The sequence below is a fragment of the Melanostigma gelatinosum genome (genome assembly GCF_949748355.1).
Source record: "Melanostigma gelatinosum genome assembly, chromosome: 24".
Classification (NCBI taxonomy): domain Eukaryota; kingdom Metazoa; phylum Chordata; class Actinopteri; order Perciformes; family Zoarcidae; genus Melanostigma; species Melanostigma gelatinosum.
In genome coordinates, this window is record NC_136657.1 from 2319258 (window position 1) to 2337266 (window position 18009).

The 18009-nt window shown below is 42.7% G+C and overlaps 1 protein-coding gene across 1 annotated transcript in view; it reads right to left on the bottom strand.

Moving 5' to 3' along the window:
* LOC306797451 (dystrophin-like) overlaps nt 1-18009 on the bottom strand; it is a 218733-nt gene that overhangs the window by 136151 nt on the left and 64573 nt on the right. The window contains 4 exon segments of the mRNA XM_079296817.1: nt 2059-2151; nt 2721-2801; nt 3874-3966; nt 14899-14960. Coding sequence (XP_079152943.1) covers nt 2059-2151; nt 2721-2801; nt 3874-3966; nt 14899-14960 — 329 coding nt within the window.

An 18009-nucleotide genomic window follows, 5' to 3' on the forward strand; every position in this document is an offset into this window, starting at 1 on the left:
TTAATAATTGTTACATACATTAATAATTCTATTAATGTCAAGAATTCAGTTTCTTAAATGCTAATAACCCAAACACGCTCCTTTAGTTCCCAACACACTGCTTTCGAGCAAAGTTTTGACGTGGCCTGTCAGAGGATACTTTGCATATTCACACACACACACACACACACGGCAGCACCAAGACACTCGTGTACACGGATATGGTTGCATCCTCACAGGCTGGATTGTTTTGGCAGTTGTGAGTGACAGTTTTGGAGCACTTGTTCAGGGCTCAGGGGGGGGGGGAAGAGAGAGAGAGAGAGAGAGAGATTATACTTTTCACTGCCCGGTTGAACATTGCTTATGCATATCTTACCCTCACCTTTCTATCGGCCACATGCACTCACACACACACACCTCTCTTCTTCCTTCTACCCCTCAGCAAATAACTCAACCCTCCTCCTCTGCCTCAGTCTCCCTGCTTTCTACACTCCGACACACACACACACACACACACACACACACACAGTTGCACAGATACATGTAAAGTAATAGAGTCAGAAAGAGGAGGAAAGAGTCTATTACACATTTACTGATACACACACACACACCAGGAAACCTAATAATAGAGTTTGGTGTCATTTAGAGTCGAGGTGAACTCCCAGCAAGGGGACTCACTCTCTCTCTCTCTCACACACACACACCTACACACACACACACACAGGTTTGTTAGCGATTCCTTATAGAATGTGGTCTGCTGGGTGAAAGAGGGAGTCATTTGGGAGTAGGTCACTGCATGCATTTCCACTTTAATTGGAGGGGCGCTTTGACAAAGACTGCTGTGTACACAAACTCACAATGACACACACCTACAGAGATACACACACACACACACACACACACACACACACACACACACACAGAAGTGCCCACACAAGTAAATCGATAACCTCCAGGGCGTAGCAGCCTTTGACGGGCATGCACACACACACACACACACACACACACCTCATTACAGAATTGTGTTTTGCTATTAATCGCGTCATTAAGTCAATGCCAAAAGTAGCACGATTGAGACATTAGACACTATTCAACTTAATGAGGAATGAAATACAATTAGAATGTATTGTGATGTAAGCTATTAAAGCTGACTTTACATGGAGTTGGTTTTAAACACTCAGTCCATCGTAAAATAATTACGAGCTTTAAATACAGCTTAAAGGAACAGTGTGTGGGCCTTATTGGCAGAAATGGAATATAATATTCATAACTATGTTTTGATTTGTGTATAATGACCTGAAACCTATCGTTTGTAAAATCACGCACAGCTTGGCCCTTCCTCCTTAAAAGTGCTTCAAAGTGCTCTGAGAACAACAGTAGAATGACCTCAACTCGGGGCAACTGTGTCATCGCCTCAAGATCCACAAAGTTCACACACTGCATTGGAATGGGTTTTCGGTGAAAATCACATTTTTACAGGTGTGAATGCATTGAGGACAGATTGTGAACAGATCGGCCAAACTGCCCCCTTCCTAAAAAGTAATGACTTATTAATGACATACAGATACACTGAGTGCAATATTCCACTTTCCACCTCGGGTGCGGGTATTTAAAAAACCTGTCCTGGGCATCACTAGTCGGCAGATATATGTAAATGCTAACTCCTGTACTGGAAACAGTTTCCCTTCCGAATATCACCGACAGAATAATTCAGATGGACACAGAAGGATAATGAGTTTTTGTTCTAGGAATGCAAAACGTCATGAACAGAAGTGATGCTTCCTGGTAAAAGCTGTGTGTTCCGATCACCTCCCCGGCACGAGAGCAGTCATTCTACTTGTTGTAGCATTTTTATCATCACTATAAAACTTTGTGTGGCCCTCTGAATGGGCTCCATTGAATATGATGCAATCATAAAGTGAAATGGATTTACATACAATTTAGAGTTCAGGGACATTGCACAGCTTTCTGTTTGTCTCAGTGCAATTGGAAGAGTAAATACTCATCAAGGTTACGGTAAATAAAACGACACAAACAGCGTTCTGAAATGCATTTATATACACACACACACACACACACCTGCCAGTGCACAATGATGCTCCAGATGAGCCCGAGAATCAGTTTGTGATTCCCATCAACAATGTCCGCCGCTCCGATGTTCACCAATTCAACCTAGAAGAGAGGGACGAACGGGTGGGTTTATTTCACAACTCGCAGTCCCATCACTTCCTGTTACTCAGCGGTTCCCATCAGCTTTGGCTGGTGACCCCTTGTGACAACTCATCGCAGGTTATAATTGTATTTCAAACATGAGTTGTGAGCAATTTTATCGTTCGCTAAAGCCTTCCCCCAAGGAGCGATTGTCTAATCATAGCTTGGCAACCATAACTGCTCACAATTTATCTCCACATGTTGAAGGGGGGTGTGTATGGGGCTGTGGTAAAAGCAGCACTTGCTAGGCCTATACAAAGACTCTGGAGGATGGTGGGAGGAGCAAAAAACACAAGATCAAAAGTGTAAGAAACAAATTGTGTGTTGAAGCGGTCTGAACTACAAACATCAGTACATCCGGCTCACGAGCTTACTACCAACAGTAGTAACCTAGCGTTACTTCCGAAGCCAGGGAGCACGTCATTAGCTCACTACACCATTTTACACAGTTTACAGGAGAAAAAACTTTACATTTCGTTTTCATTCAACCATATGGGGAAATATGTACGTGCCACTGCACTTATACTCACATTGTTCTTCTGCAGGATCTGCAGAGCGCGGTTGACATTGTTGAGCGAGTGAACACGGGTGAATCCCCTCTCCAACCTCACCTACACACACACACACACACACACACACACACACACACACACACACACACACACACACACACACCAGACAGAGGAGATCATTGAGGCATAAACAGACCTTGCTCAGGGGCACCTCTGAGCGTCGCGAACAGCCACATAACAATAAAAAGAGTGTGTTTATGCGTGTGTGTGTGTGTGTGTGCCATTACAATAAGGAGATAGTATCAAACAAAGGACACGAGTGATAATGTCTCTCCCTCAGATAAGTAGGGGAGAGAGGGGAGGGAGGAACGGTGGTGAAGTGAGAGAGAGAGAGAGAGAGCGACTACAGATAAAGAGAATGAGAAAAAGACGAGCTGGTGGAGGAGGAGAAGAGAGTGGGAGAGGGAAGGAAAAACAAGGTGGGAGTAGAAGTTTGATTAAGACTGATGTGTGTGTGTGTGTGTGTTTCCCTCTGAGAGCCAGATTAGGATTCTAATCTTGGCACTTGGCATTTATTGTTGCAGTTTTTTCGCTTCTTCGAGTGCCGATTTGAGCACGACGGTTCGGAACATGATTGGGTCAAGCTGAGGTTAATGCTGCGTTTCAGCCGGCAAAGCAGTGACGGGAAAAGCAGTGCGTGGTGACCAGAGTCAGTCAAGTGGACGAACTCCGAACGGCGACCGCTTGTGTTACTTGGGGCGGCCGTTTCTGTGGCTGCTTTATAATGAATTGTGGGTAATTCCCTTGGGCAAAGGCTGCAGAAATGCAAACATTCATAAAAGGGCTCAAATTGTGTGCGAGAGAGCGAGACCTCAAACAGACGATCTGGCAGTGGGACAGCCCTAATCCCTCACGAGCCTTTGCAGGAGCAAACGTCATCTGCCAGTTACCACGTTGTGCTAAGTAGGGTTAGTGGCGTGGTACGAGCAAAAATCGGATCATGCTATGGGGTCATTTTCTCACCAACAATCATTTTCCAACATTCATAAGTGTTCAAAAGATTGGAATCCCCCTGTTATATTACTTTTCTTCTTTCCTTCATTAATATGTGCTATTTCAAGAGACACAAGTCTGCCACAGACTGTGTGTGTGTGTGTGTGTGTATTCATACCAGCTCACGTCCTGGCAGCCTCTCCAACAGCTCCAGCAGGCGTCTTCCATCACACAGATCTGAGAACAGATCCTCCACGGGTGGTTTCCCTGTCTAAAACACAGAATTATAATATATCAGACCACTCTAAAACAATAACTGGATTAAACATCACTCATTTTTCTCATACACATTTTTTGCCTCAGCAGTCTCCACTGGACTACAGCGCCTAACTTGTGGCTGATCAATTAGCTCAATGGAACGCGGGTATTGCGAATGACCTTCGCATGCACACGGTTTATTAGGGGTGTCATAACAGATTTGAGATCGGCTAATCCGGACAAATTTTTCCGGCAACACTTGATTTAGCACGGCGAGCGGCACGATCAAATAATTTGGAAATCGAGCAAAAGCCCACTGAAGTAAGTAACTATGAGAAAGTGCGGGAGGAATTGGTGAGGACAGCAAAAGAGGCAAGGAGGACGTATAGACGACAAGGAAGCAAAGTCAAGCTTTACTTCTGCACGTTTTGGCAGCATGAAGCGATAACATCATGAATCTTCCCTGCATTATTACCGGCCCGGTTCCTGAGGCAGAGATCTCCTTCCCCGCATCGATCACGCATTATTACAACGACGGCTGCCATGCAGGAGTCCCCACTCCTGCATCTAAAATGCATTAGCAGCGGCAGTGAGACAGAGAGAGAAAAGGTAGTCGTAGAAATGACCCAGAACTGTGGGAAGGCAAAATAAACACAATAGAAAGAAAAGGGAAAATCACTTCCCTGTAATGAGGGAGTTCAGTTATCAATCTTCTGAGAAACTTCTTCCTATCATTGCCTTTTTTTAAATTTTTCTCTCACATTTCCCCTTTCCTTTCTGCTCTCTCCCTCTGTTATATTTCATACTCACCCACACATTCTCTCACATATCATCCTCCTTTCCCCGATGTTCTCATTTCCCTCCCTCTGTCCGTCTCTCTCTGTTTCCATCACTTTCTGCCCTCGACCTACGCTTCTCGGCATTGTCCTGAGACTCGACGTTATTGAGGCATTCTCCCCTCGCCGGGGCAGTGTGTGTGTGTGTGTGTGTGTGTGTGCGCGCGCTTGTGTATTGGGAGTAGATGTGTTATTTGAACGGGTTGCGGACAGTGCGTGGGTGTAGCTGATGAGTGAAGAAACCACAGGTGAACACAGATAGAAGAAAAGGAAACGTACGCACGTTTGAATATTACGACACCGGACAACAGAATGCACACAAACCAATGCACCCTTCAATAACTGAAGAATCAGCGAAAATGGGAAACGCACATATACCTACACGCAGTCTCCATCCAGAGCAGATGTTCTATTGATTTAAGGCAAATCAAATGAAAATGTTTTCTATTCTACTCTGTTTCCGTGGCTGTTTTGCTGCAGGTTTTACCTGCAGACTACCACATGGTAAGTGTGTTTTGTACTGTAACGTCGCAAGAGGATTGAGTCGAAAACAATTCAATGCAAATGACAAAGCAGCACTTTCTGGTGTACTTCGATCTTAAGACTCAAATATGTCGACCAAGATGATGTGACCTCCATGTGGAAGGATCGAATGGAAGCAGAATATTCTTCGGAATATTCAGAATATTCATAATATTCTTCGCGGCATAAGTGAAGTCACAACACTCTGTAACAGGACGTTATATGCAACATGTACACTCTTTTCAAAATAAAGTTTCACAGGAAACCACTTGGTTCCTTTGAGGAAAGGATTGTGGTTTTGGTTAAAATAAGAATGTGTGTTACCACACACACACACACTTGTACATGTAGATTTGTTCCGAGACTCGTTTAGAGGGAAAACATACCAATTAAAAATGCGTTAAAGTGTCTTTGATGTATTTTGTTGAAGGGAAAAAATCTATTCACAAAAATCTGAAAGTTCTCTGGGTCATTTTGCGTGTACTTTCTATGACCCTGACTCCTGCTGGTCGGTTCCCATCTACCATCAAACCACACACGGTGCCATCCTTCAATATCTAATCATGAGGTGGGAATAACATCTTCAATGCTTTATTCTGCAGAACTACTCTGGGGAAAAAATGGAAGAAATGTTACTGAGGCCTTTTTTTCCAATCATTTCTGAACAGAGTTCAGTTGATTGTATCAGATCACAGTGTGTCTGTGCCTTTTGATTTGAGTTAAGACTCAGAGAAGAAGTGATGTTTGTCGCAAATTGTGTCAAAAATGAAAGGAGATATAACACATTGCTGTGAAATATGCACAAGCAATACAGATATATTCAGAGTGCATTACCGATGAATACATAAACTAAAAGAGGAACTCCTCGCCAGCAGACAATATGTGGTTGTACTTTTGGTGAAAGGTAAAACTCTGTGTGAAGTTTGCGCTCTTTTCTGCATGCCAGACACAAACGCACCATCTGCTGAGAAAACAAATCAGAAGCAGCATTTAAGATGTCAGGTTCAGTAACTGAATTTCTGACAGGTCATCGTGTGACTTAACTCACAAATCACAAAGAGGAGAGATGACACAAAAGATGAGGCGTAACACATACAATCTGGTCTGAGGACAGTTAGAGGAAGACAACCTTGCATTTTAGCGACTGGGTAAACAGAGAGAGGCTTCCATGCGGGCATTTCCCTTCAGTCCGCCCACTGACTACTTATCTTCATTCTGGAAGTGTTTGGATTCCACTGAGATAACAGTCAACGTGACACATTTACTGGTAACATCTTCCCGCGGCAGATAAATGGCAGCTCTGAGTCACCGCTATTTTTTTGTTGGCGACATCAGCTGTCTGACTGAACAGCTAACGGGCTCCCCGTGGTAGCGTCACAGGGAAGATTTACAAAGTCATGAACACCGCAAGGGTTTCAGTCGACATACAGAAGCCCCAGGTCTTCTTCTAATTAAATTCACATAACATTTAATTAAATTGTCACAAGCTAATTGACACAACAGCCAACCCGAAGCCAGGCAGCATTCCAGAATAGGAGAGCTGGCTGGCCTCTGAGGCAGAATAGAATAGAGATGTAATTCACAGAGTAGTTGATATGAAAATACTTCCAGTTACACTTTCAGATCACGCTCCCCTGCTTGATGTCCTGGGACCTGGGACACAGACCAACACAACAGCTTGATTTCTGACTCAATTGAAGGAGGTCTCCGATTTGCAAAGCAAAAATCTTACTATGTGCATTATCTCCCCTCCATTGGCTCAGCTCACCAGGGAAGATATAATAAAGGGCGTAGCAGTTAACGGAGAGGAGCACAACATGTATTAGCATTACCGACGATATGGGTCGCTGCCTGGTCCATCAGTAAACCTTTTGAACTGAACAAACGTTTACATATTCAGATATTCTGGATTTATCTTCAGAATCAGTCAGAATACTTTATTGATCCCAAATTTGTACGTTGGAGTTGCTCTTGTAGAAATATGAGAAACAATATAAACTATAAAATGCATTTACTGCTGAAAATGCATTGGAATGCTGAAAGCTGAAATGAATCTCAAAAACATTGCTGAAAATAGATATCCAATTTAAAAAAAATTGCAAAAAGCGGAATAATTTAAAAAGTTGAAAGATTACAAATATGAAGTTATATCACCCCTCTCCTGAAAGAGCTGAACATTTTGATATTCGAACGGTTTCTGTAGCTTAAAAGAATTCCAGCAGTAGTGATATTTGTTGTAGTAGTAGTAGAAGTATTATTCGCAGTATAAGTATGAGTAGCATTTGAATAAGTACTAGTTGTAGCAGTAGTGATATTTGTAGTAGCAGTAGTAGTAGAAGTTGTCGTCGAAGTATTTGTAATTAGAAGAAGTAGTAGAAGTAGTAGTATCAGCAGTCGTACTGATAGCTGTAGTCGTATTAGTACTGGTTATTAGTACTGGTAGTAGCAGGAATAGCAGTATTAGCAGTTGTGGTATCAGTAATAATAGTAGTGGTAGTGGTAGTAATAGCAGTAGTGGTAGTAATAATATTTATGGTAGCAGTAATAGCAGTAGCAGTAGTAGTAATAGTAGCAACAGCAAAAGTTGTAGTAGTAGTGGTAATACTAGAAATATTAGCAGTAGTAGTAGTTGTCGCAGTATTAGTAAGAGCATTCATTATTTCAACAAAAAAGCCTAATTTTGAGTGAAACGTTTAAATACAGTTAATCCATGAGGCTTTTATTTTGAAAGGGTGGTGCTGGGTGAGGGGGAGAGGAGACATAATCATCATGTTTGACACACAAACAGAGGTTATTAAATGACAGGCTTCATCACAAGCAGTTCAGTTAGAATTCACTCTTTGGGGCTTTTATTTTGAAATGGTGTGTGTGTGTGTGGGGGGGGGGGGGGTCCTCTAAAAGTCTCTAAGACCTGAATGACTGTATGAGAGAGAGAGACATAGACAGGGAGAGAGAGAGAGAGAGAGAGAAGAAAGAATTAGTGAGAGAGAGAGAGAGGCAGAGAGAGGCTCTGATATCTCTGGCAAACTTTCTCATTTGGAGATTGTCCGATGTTTTATCTTTTACAGCTTACATGACTGTTGTCCTGCTCTGCCATGTCTTTCCTCGTCTCTCCCTCTTGTGTGTGTAAATGTCACTCCAATCAGGAAACTTATCAGAATACTCATGTCTGATTGGCCGAGATGCAACACGTAACAGCTGCAACAAATCATGTGTGTGCGGCTTTTATTTTAAAATGGGGTGTGTGTGTGTGTGTGTGTGGAGGGGGGGGGGGGGGGGTGGAGGAGGGGGGAAAGACCTCTAAAGATCCCTAAGACCTGAATGACTGTATGAGAGACACAGAGAGGGAGAGAGATAGGAGTGTATGTGCGAGTGTGTCTGTGAGTCTGTGTGTTTATCAACACACTCCTATTGCTCCGATATTAATAATTGAGGGGAAGAATGAGTTGAAGAACAGATCCTGTAAAAATTGTGTCTGTAGTGTAAAAAATGTGGCTTAACTGGCGATCTAGAAATGGGGTACCGTGTTCTGTGGAAGATGTTTTTGAAGCAAAATTTAACATTGGTCTCTATGGAGCAGAAAGTTGGTTTTCCTCTCAATTAACGGCGTCTGTGTCAAATGTGGAAATCTGTGGGATTCCACAGTAATTTTTCTACAACAAGGACAATATTAGCTACTTCTACATCCAGAAATTATGCATGAAGAGTGAAGATTGTGGACATCACCGCGGATAGCGGTGACATCACGCACTCTAAGCTGCGCAATACACACCCATTATAAAGTCAGAAAAGGGCTGAAAAATCATAAAAGTTAAATTGCTGCAGTTCAAAATGTTTAACAGATATCAAAAAGCTGAATCATGTTGGCAATAGTTGAGGGTTTTCTCAACATTTGAAAGTTGAAATGGTGTCTGTAGCTGAAAGTATGAGGAAGTTGAAGGATTTGAAAGTTGAAGAAGTTTAAGAGGATTTGTAAATATTCTCCATAGAAACCCATTCAAAAAAAAGTTGCTAAAAGCTTAATAATTCAAAAAGTTTAAAGGTTAGAAATAGAAAAAGTCATAGCAGAGATGCGCTGAAGGAGCTGAACATTTTGATAGTTGAACAGTTTCTGTAGCTTCAAAAATGAAGAAGACGAAGCGTTGCGACGAAACGGGGGACGGAAGAAATAGTGGAATAAAGAAACAGGATAACAATAAAAAAATAAAAAATCTCTCTTGCACCTGTCTTCACTTCAGTTTGAATGGCATGATGACCTGAAAGTCCTGCATGGAATAGGACAGGGAGTTCTTATTAAAGAGGGGACGGCCCTCAAGAGGATCTAATAAAGAATAGCCCACCAGAGTTTTCTGTCTCTCTCCACGAGCTACAGGAGAAAGCTGTGTCCAGTGGGTATCCTTTAAATCCTTTAAATCAAAATTCAACAGATTCTGGTGCTCTCGCTGCCTCCAAATACAAGATTTCACTCAGATGTCATGTTTTTGCATTATAACTAAAAAAGAAGGTGGCATCCACTATGAAACCTTACCCTGAGGGGACAGCATTCTATTCATTTTCGAGCTACCGTATTTAAAACAAACAGAAGTCGGTAAAAGAAAAGAAAAGAAGCGAATTAGTTTGAGTCCCCCAAGGAGAGAAACAATCCTATGCTCGACTGGCAAACACAAAAACGCCAAGGTGAAATAAAAGATATCTGGTCTGTTTACATTATTATACAAATACACACTCATTATATTCCATTTCTGGCAATAGATCCCCTGAATGGCGACGCTGTCGCCATTTCCTCCGGGACCGAGTTCGTGCAAGGCGTACACTATAAAACGCAGATCGGCAGAGATCTTTTCCAGACGTGGTTTGTGTGCGAGTAATTGCAGAATTGTGGCAGTGTATGGTTGATTGCGTGCAGCGTAATGTCTCAGGGAGACATCAATTATTGTTTCAATGTATGTTTTAAATCTCCTTTACTTTTTACTACTGAATTTTATTTCTTACACTGTTTCTTGAATTGTTTTTAAATCTCCTTTTCTTTTGCCTTATGTTTTGATGCTTTTAATGGTTTTATGTGAAGCACTTTGAATTACCTTGTTGTTGAAATGTGCTATACAAATAAACTTGCCTTGCCTTGAATGCTACCCACTAGTAAAAGCCCCACACTTCCATGCAGTACAGCTTAAAATCAGCATCTAGATTTAAAGTTGCTCCAAGTTTTGAGTAAGTACTATCAGCCTGTATCACTCAACAGAGTGTGTGCTTGTTGTTGACATGGATCACCAGAGCAAATGATCAACTGTGGACACATGGATTACTGCATTCCTCGGCACAGGTTAACTGTCCAACAGAACAACTTGACCAAAACGATGCATCTACTTAAAGCTGAAGTTACCATGAGCGGGGAAAAAAGGTATGATTCCGACTGATGTGTGCATCTTAATTTGTGTTTTCCATGCTGTATGAGGAGACAGTGTGTATGTGACAGAGCTTAGTTGTGGAGGAAGCACAGACGCTGATTTATTCCCTTTCAGTAAGACTCCAACAACAAGGCGGTGAACACAGGTCAGCTATAATGTATCGTTTACTTTAATCTTACCCTGGTGCCTCACTCCTCCTTTGCACTCTACTTTCCCTTGATGCTAATCAAACCCTCCAGTGCACCATCCCCGGAAAACACTGTGTGTGTGCATCTGCAGAATATTAGTATTGAGCAGCTTGCTTCACAAACAAGTAAAGTCTTTTCCACCTAATCCTGCTGTAAAATCTTCACTTAACGTTGTACGACCCTGAAATAATCAACACGTCCTCATGACTTAATGACAGAACGGGCCGTTTGCCAACGACACCTCGAACTAAATATGTGACCGCTCTCTGTAAAGTCGTGAAACAGCCGCACTGTGGCACCTTTTAAACATGTGATCACTCTGTGTGACGTCGTGAAGCGGTTACAGTTTTTGGTTTTGTTTTCTGATCACAGACAATGTGTTGGATTTAATCCGCTCCACTTCAGGCATCATCGGAAGCACTCCCAGTGTTAAAATCAAGTCAACATATTCATAAACCTAATTATTGTTTGTGGGGTTTAAATAAATTGAAACTACTTATGCGTCACTGACACGGTAATTTGGGCAATTACGGTAGTCAGCAGTGAGCCAGTGAAAATGACTTCTAATAGGTTGGTACAGCTGCCAATCAGAAACCCTAAATCTCCTCATCCAATGACGTTTAAGTCGACAGTCCATCGCAAGTTATGAAGCTCTCAGGAGACAGAACAAGCAGCCCATTCAGTCTTCCCTCTCCCACGCCCCCACAGCAGGTTTAGATTAGTTCTGACCTGGGAAAGGATCACTCAGCTGTTGTAACTGTGTGACAGCTCTTCATTTTCACCGCTTGATTCAGACCGGGTCAGAAATCCCAGAAGAAATTGCGTAAATGGTTATTCTGTTAAAAGGGGCCATTGGCCCACCCACTTTATGCCCCTTGCCGGATTTGGCGTTGTGGCTGCAAGATGGTCTCTCGTGAATTTACGATTAAACCTCGTCTGATTGCCCTTCCTCGTGAACTAAATAGAAGCTAAGCCAAATAGGTCAACGCCTCTGTTGTGGCTCTATTTTCACTTCCTAAAATGCCCAAATGTAACACAGATGATGTGAAACAAAACTAGTGCAGTGCAGACATATCACCAACTGTGGGATGGTCCAAAATAACTGAAATGCTAAGGACCGTGAAATTATGAGTAACGCTATTGGACAAATTGAAGCTTGTATCGTCAGCATAACGAGGCATATAGGGGTACTGAAAGAAGAAAAGAGCAGTCTGTGCTCCGAATCCTTTCATATCATCCCACCTTTTCTTTTCTTGTTTGTTCCTTTGAGCTTCATTTTCCTCTCCTGTTCCCTCTCCTCTCCTCTCCCATCAGACCTATTCTGCAGTTTTGCAGGACCTGAGCACACAGTGAGAGCCAAGGTGTGAAATTAAGACCAGGCACTGGATGAATGCTGTGCCCCCCTCTCTCTGTCACCCTATTCCCTCCATCCCTGGGTCCTTGAGGTGGATTCATGTGTCCATTCTGACCTTATGGGAAAAAAACGCCTCAATAATTATAAACCAATCGATTAAACTCTGTCGGGTTCGGGGGGATCTTGTTCTGTTTTGATCTTTGGGCTGTTAACACATTTTAAACTGGCCCTCTGAGCCAACCCGTTGACAACCCGTAGAGCGTCATAGTTTGAAGCCACGGACTGAGAATGTGTCGTCTGAGCTGAAGCTGAATAAAGTACCAGCTGTGGTTGGTAAACAAGGACAAAAAAAAGCTCAGTTTCCTGTCCTGATGACAGATCCTTGTATGTTGCTGAAGCGCCTCTTATTATGTTTTGCTGAGTCGCAAATCACACTCGAATCAGACGTGACGCTGCTTCACTGCCAAACACTTCTCACGCCTGCCGTTAACCATACTCTCCATCTCCTGCCATAACTCGCTCGCCCTCCACTCCTGTCCCTGCCTGAACTTTGGTTTCCCTCTCACTCATTTTCCATTGCTTGTCCACACTGCTCCCTACATCCTTCGTCTCCTTTCCTCTCACCTCTCTCTTTCTCCCCTCTTATAATCTTACTTTCTTCCATCTGCTGCCTCTTGCTCCACTGAGGTCTGTGTGTGTGTGTGAGAGAGAGAGAGAGTCTCATCTGTCTAGGATGGGGTACTCATTATGCTCCACTGAGTTTGGATGGATGAGGGGATATCTCTCTCTCCTCTCCTGCCTCTCTATCCCTCTCTTTCTATCTGTCTCCTTATCTCCCACCTCCAAAATTCAATCCCTCCCTCTTTCTTTTATTTAAGGGTAGAGGGGATCTGGCAGGCTGGGAAGGAAAGGGGAGAAATGAAAGGAAGGAGATGAGGAAAGGACAGGTAAGAAGAAGGAGAGGACAGGAAAAGAGGAGAGGAGGTGGGGATAGAAGACCTCTCCATCCCGTCTGGTCCTCTCCTGGCTTTAATCACCTGGCTCGGATCAGGCTGTGTTTTACTCACGCGCACAAACGAGCACCCATCACACACACACTTGCCGACGTCTTCATCGCCTGGCAACGGCACACCCCTAGCACCATTGTAATCAACTTAGAAAATGGGAATAAAAGTGATGTGTTGGCACGCACAAAATACCCACACACCGCAAATAAACACCGGAATGTAATTAGAATGAAATTCAGAACAAGTTATTCAGTCCCCACGAGGGCGGGGGTTCACAACAAAAGGCCCCAGACAACAATCAAGCAACAAATAAGAAAAGAGATGACAAATGAAATACACATTTTCTGAACACAATCCCATACAAAGCATGTATAATCGCAAGAAAAAGGGAACCCTGAAAAATGTGCCACACTCTCCTCTCCCCTTTATCCTAGGCTTCACCGAACCAATCTTCCAGAGAGAGTGGACGTGGTGGGAATAGCCTGTGTGTGTGTGTGTGTGTGTGTGTGTGTGTGTGTGTGTGTGTGTGTGTGTGTGTGTGTGTGTGTGTGTGTGTCCGTCTGAATCACAGCCGTAAAAGGAAATGCCTCTGAAATTGTCCGTGACTCGGAGAGAGGAACAGAAAACAGCCCCAGATGAAAGGAGGTGCTAGACACTGCCAGCGTAAATAAAATAAAATAAATCTTTTCTTCTCGTTTGTTTTCTTCCGATTTTTTTCATGAATTTTTTTTCCAGAAGAGGGGAGGGTTCAGACATAGAGAATCATTGAAGTCGAGCTGTTCTGATACCTGTATCTGAGATGTCTCGGATGAGTCTATGCACCGATCCAATGTCTTCTTTTCTTATCATTTAAGGATTCAAGGAAGATTTCTTGTCATTACGCAACACAGAGTTGCACAATGAAATGCATGTATTTTAACCATGTATTTACCATTTATCAGCTCATTTAACTACAGAGGAACAACAACAACATGACTCACTCACAACCAGACCCTTACACCCTGCCCGATCGATACTGCACATGCTGAAGCTAGTACTACACATATGTGGACTAGTCTTGTGCATCCTATTTTTTCCTAATAATTAGAGATTGCAGTTTTGTCAATTCCAATTTCAGATTTTCTAATTTGTACTCTGCCTTGCCGATTCCAATTTTTGCTCATTCCAATTGTCTTTCACGGAAATGTAATTGAAAGCAAGGATCCACACTAACCCTTTTCTACAACCGCCCAGAATCATCCCAAACAATGACTTCAAACTCTCCCAAAATCAGAATAAACCGTCCAAAATTTTTAAAGTTAACTTTTTACTTTGAAATTGTAATCTAAACTGGTTATTTGCATTAAAAACATGATTCAAATGTCAAGAGTGTGTGAAACGAAATCACAGCGTGGATTTTTCTGTGGTGTTAATAGTTGAATTGAGCACAAAATCTGTGAAACAAGTATCAACCCAGAATTTGAATAAGACATAATTGAGCATGGGAATGATAATATTCAACAACACATGACTACACAGGGATGCTAGAAAGCGATCGGAGTCCAGTTAGAGACTCTGGTAAGTGTGGACAGGGAATAGAAGACACAGTGGATGGAGTGGATAATGGAATGTAAGCAGGAAGCTGTCTTACCTTAGCCAACTGTGAGTTTACCCATTTTGTGAAAGTCTTCTTCTGAACGTCTTCTCTTTCATCTGCCGGAAGAGAAAAAGCACAGTGAGGAAAAAAGGACCTGTACATATCTGTGTGTATATACGTGTGTGTGTGTGTCTGTCAGATGAATGGCAGCGAGGAAACAAGAAAACACATGAAAACACATGAAAAAGACCTACTTACAGTACACTTTGATAAAGGCCCGTACATACCAGGCTCCAATTTTCTGACTGACTGATTGACAATCTATATACAGGCTTCTTTATCTCTCTCAAACACACACCACACGTGTGTGGTGGTGAGCAAGTGGTGCTCAGCATGGTAAAAGGCTCCTCGTATTTTGCTCAGGGCTAATTACATCCTCATCATATCAATCAGCGCGCCACTTACAGGCCATCACCGACGCGCCAGATGACAAACTCGAGTGAGTCTGCGGCACTTTGTTGCCCTCGTGGAACAGCTCCCTCTCTTCAATCATCTGATCTGATCAATCTCCAGTGGTAAGATCCATTTTGCACTATTTGCTAATTATTATATAGCTTCCGGTCAATCTCTGAATCCATCAGCTGTCAGTCTGACAATGATTCCGCATTCCAATGCGAGGATGGAGTTGGAGTTGAGAGGCGACTTCTATAACCGTTTTGTCTCACAGGTAGCCAGTTTAAAGGCTCATTTTAAGATCATTAAACGCTAAATCTTCGCCAGACGATAGCCGATGGGTTCAGAGATTGAATTTTGCCAATGTTGTTCACCCTCTTTGGCTCTTCACATGGACTATTTCCCTTATTATGTGATCGTTGAATGAAATATAAAGGTGGACATTCCTGAGCTTTCTGGATGATTATATTTACATTGAAACATTTGTTTGAACTTGACATGATAAGGACCACAAGACGCCATACAGGTGATACATTCACTGAGATACTGAACAATAATTGCCACCGTAAAACAATCCCACCGCAGATTCCTGTACAGCAGGGACATTATCCTCCACTGTACCGTGTGTTTTCCTCTGCAGCAGAGCGGTGCAGTGTGGCCTATGACACGCATTACAATGCAAATGGCGACATGATGACTTATAATCACGCTTCTCTCCCGCCTCTCTCATTTGACTGGAAATAGGGTCACTTCCCATTACTACTGATAATAAATTACACTCTCATCGTGAAACAGAACATCAGGTTAAATATTACACCAGCCCAGCTAACAGTACTCATTCAGCGTGTGTGTGTGTGTGTGTGTGTGTGTGTGTGTGTGTGTGTGTGTGTGTGTGAGAGAGTGTTGACACCAGCCAGGCATTGACTAATGGAGCTGATAATGAAACTTCTCCCTTAATTAAAAGGTCCCGAGTTGAGCGGTGCACTGTGGTGAGACGCCGGACACACACACACACACACACACACGGGTATACACACGAACACGCAACCGTGCAGGCACACACACACACACACACACATACTGTATATATCCAATGTGAGATGATACTGGCATGCTGATGCTGAGAGGTCACGCATCAATGAAATAGAAGCATGTAGCACACAATCCCATCTAAAGCAGGTGATCCATTCCCATTGGTGTGGTGTGTGTGTGTCTCACTGTATTCCCACAATGCAAATGTGAGGGCAATGTTCTTCTGCATGTGCGCGTTGCACCAGTGGTGGGCCTTACAATATCGACATTGAGGCATTTGGTCAGAAATATTGCGATATTTGATTTACTCTATATCAACAAGCCATACATCACCATTTATATTGGTGATGGCCAGAACAGTTTACGTAATATTAAGAGCGAGAAAGTCTGCATAGTGAGTTGGTCTCGATGGATGGATGGGTCAAACAAACACAGGACTTTCACCCAGTAGACCACAGTTTGTGTCCCGTGTGCAACCAAGGCTACTTTGACTTACTGTAACCGTTAACTAACTTGCTGTTAGTTAAGTACGTAAATTACATAACACGGTTTGGTACCACAATCTCCTCCTGAACCTAACCAAATGGCAAGTAAAACCTTGAAACTATGTAAACCTACGTTGGAAGTTTATTTTGAAAAGACTCTTTATGCTAAACTGTACGTTTCCTGTGAACACGGACATTTATTTTGAAAAGACAGTATAGCAACGAGCAGAAACTTACACGCAGTTCCTGACACATTTAAAGCTGATGCTAAAGGGGAACCTTGAGCGTCATAGTTCGAGGCTTAGGGGCTCTATCCAAGCTTTGGTATTTGACGAGTTTGGAGTGTGAATGTGTTGGTTTGAAAGTCTCTGTATGAATTTACATCCATGCGTGTGTGCTGTCAGGCAAAGTGAGTGAGTGCGTGAGAACCACAGGGGAAGGCAGAAGGCAGTTAAAGACTGACGGAGAGGGAGGCACGATCAATAGTCCATTTAAACCGCTGTTCTGCCACTGAAACCTGCAGTGGCTGCACACACAGTCATGACGCATGCATCTCATTAAAGACAACATTAACAGCTTAATCTTGCGTTGAGAGGGGTGTGAGAAAGAGAGAAAATCCAGCGGAGAGGTAAGGAGAATGAGAGAATGAAATCCCAGGAAGAGAGAATAGATTGGACAAGGCCTGAATAAAGGGAGAGAGGAACGACGACAGGGAGAAAGGAAATTACGAGAGAAAAAACAGCAAAAGGGAAACAGAGAAAGCCGAAAGGACAGAGAGAGGAAAGCAAATATATATGATGTATGAAGATGACAGAAAGCTGGAGGACTCAAAGTGAAAGAGAGGAAAGAAGATGGAGGATCTGTATCAGAGGAAGAACTACAAAAAATATCCATGTGACAGAACACTGGAAAAACATCTTGAAATGTGTGTAACAAGTAGTGCACCGGAGTCTCAGGGTGAACTGTCCCTTTAAGCTTTTGGTCTAACAGTAAATCACAAAGGTTCAGCTCAAAGAGAAGTGAGACGCAGTACAGATAAATACATAGTAACTATTTTATAACCGACTAACCAAGGACACAGTCAGCAAAAGTGGTCGACAAAGAAAAAAAAAAGTCATCTGAAGATGTTACCGAGGGCTTAAGAAAACACTTCATTATTTTCTGTTGCTCATTATTTGGACTATAGACCAACAAT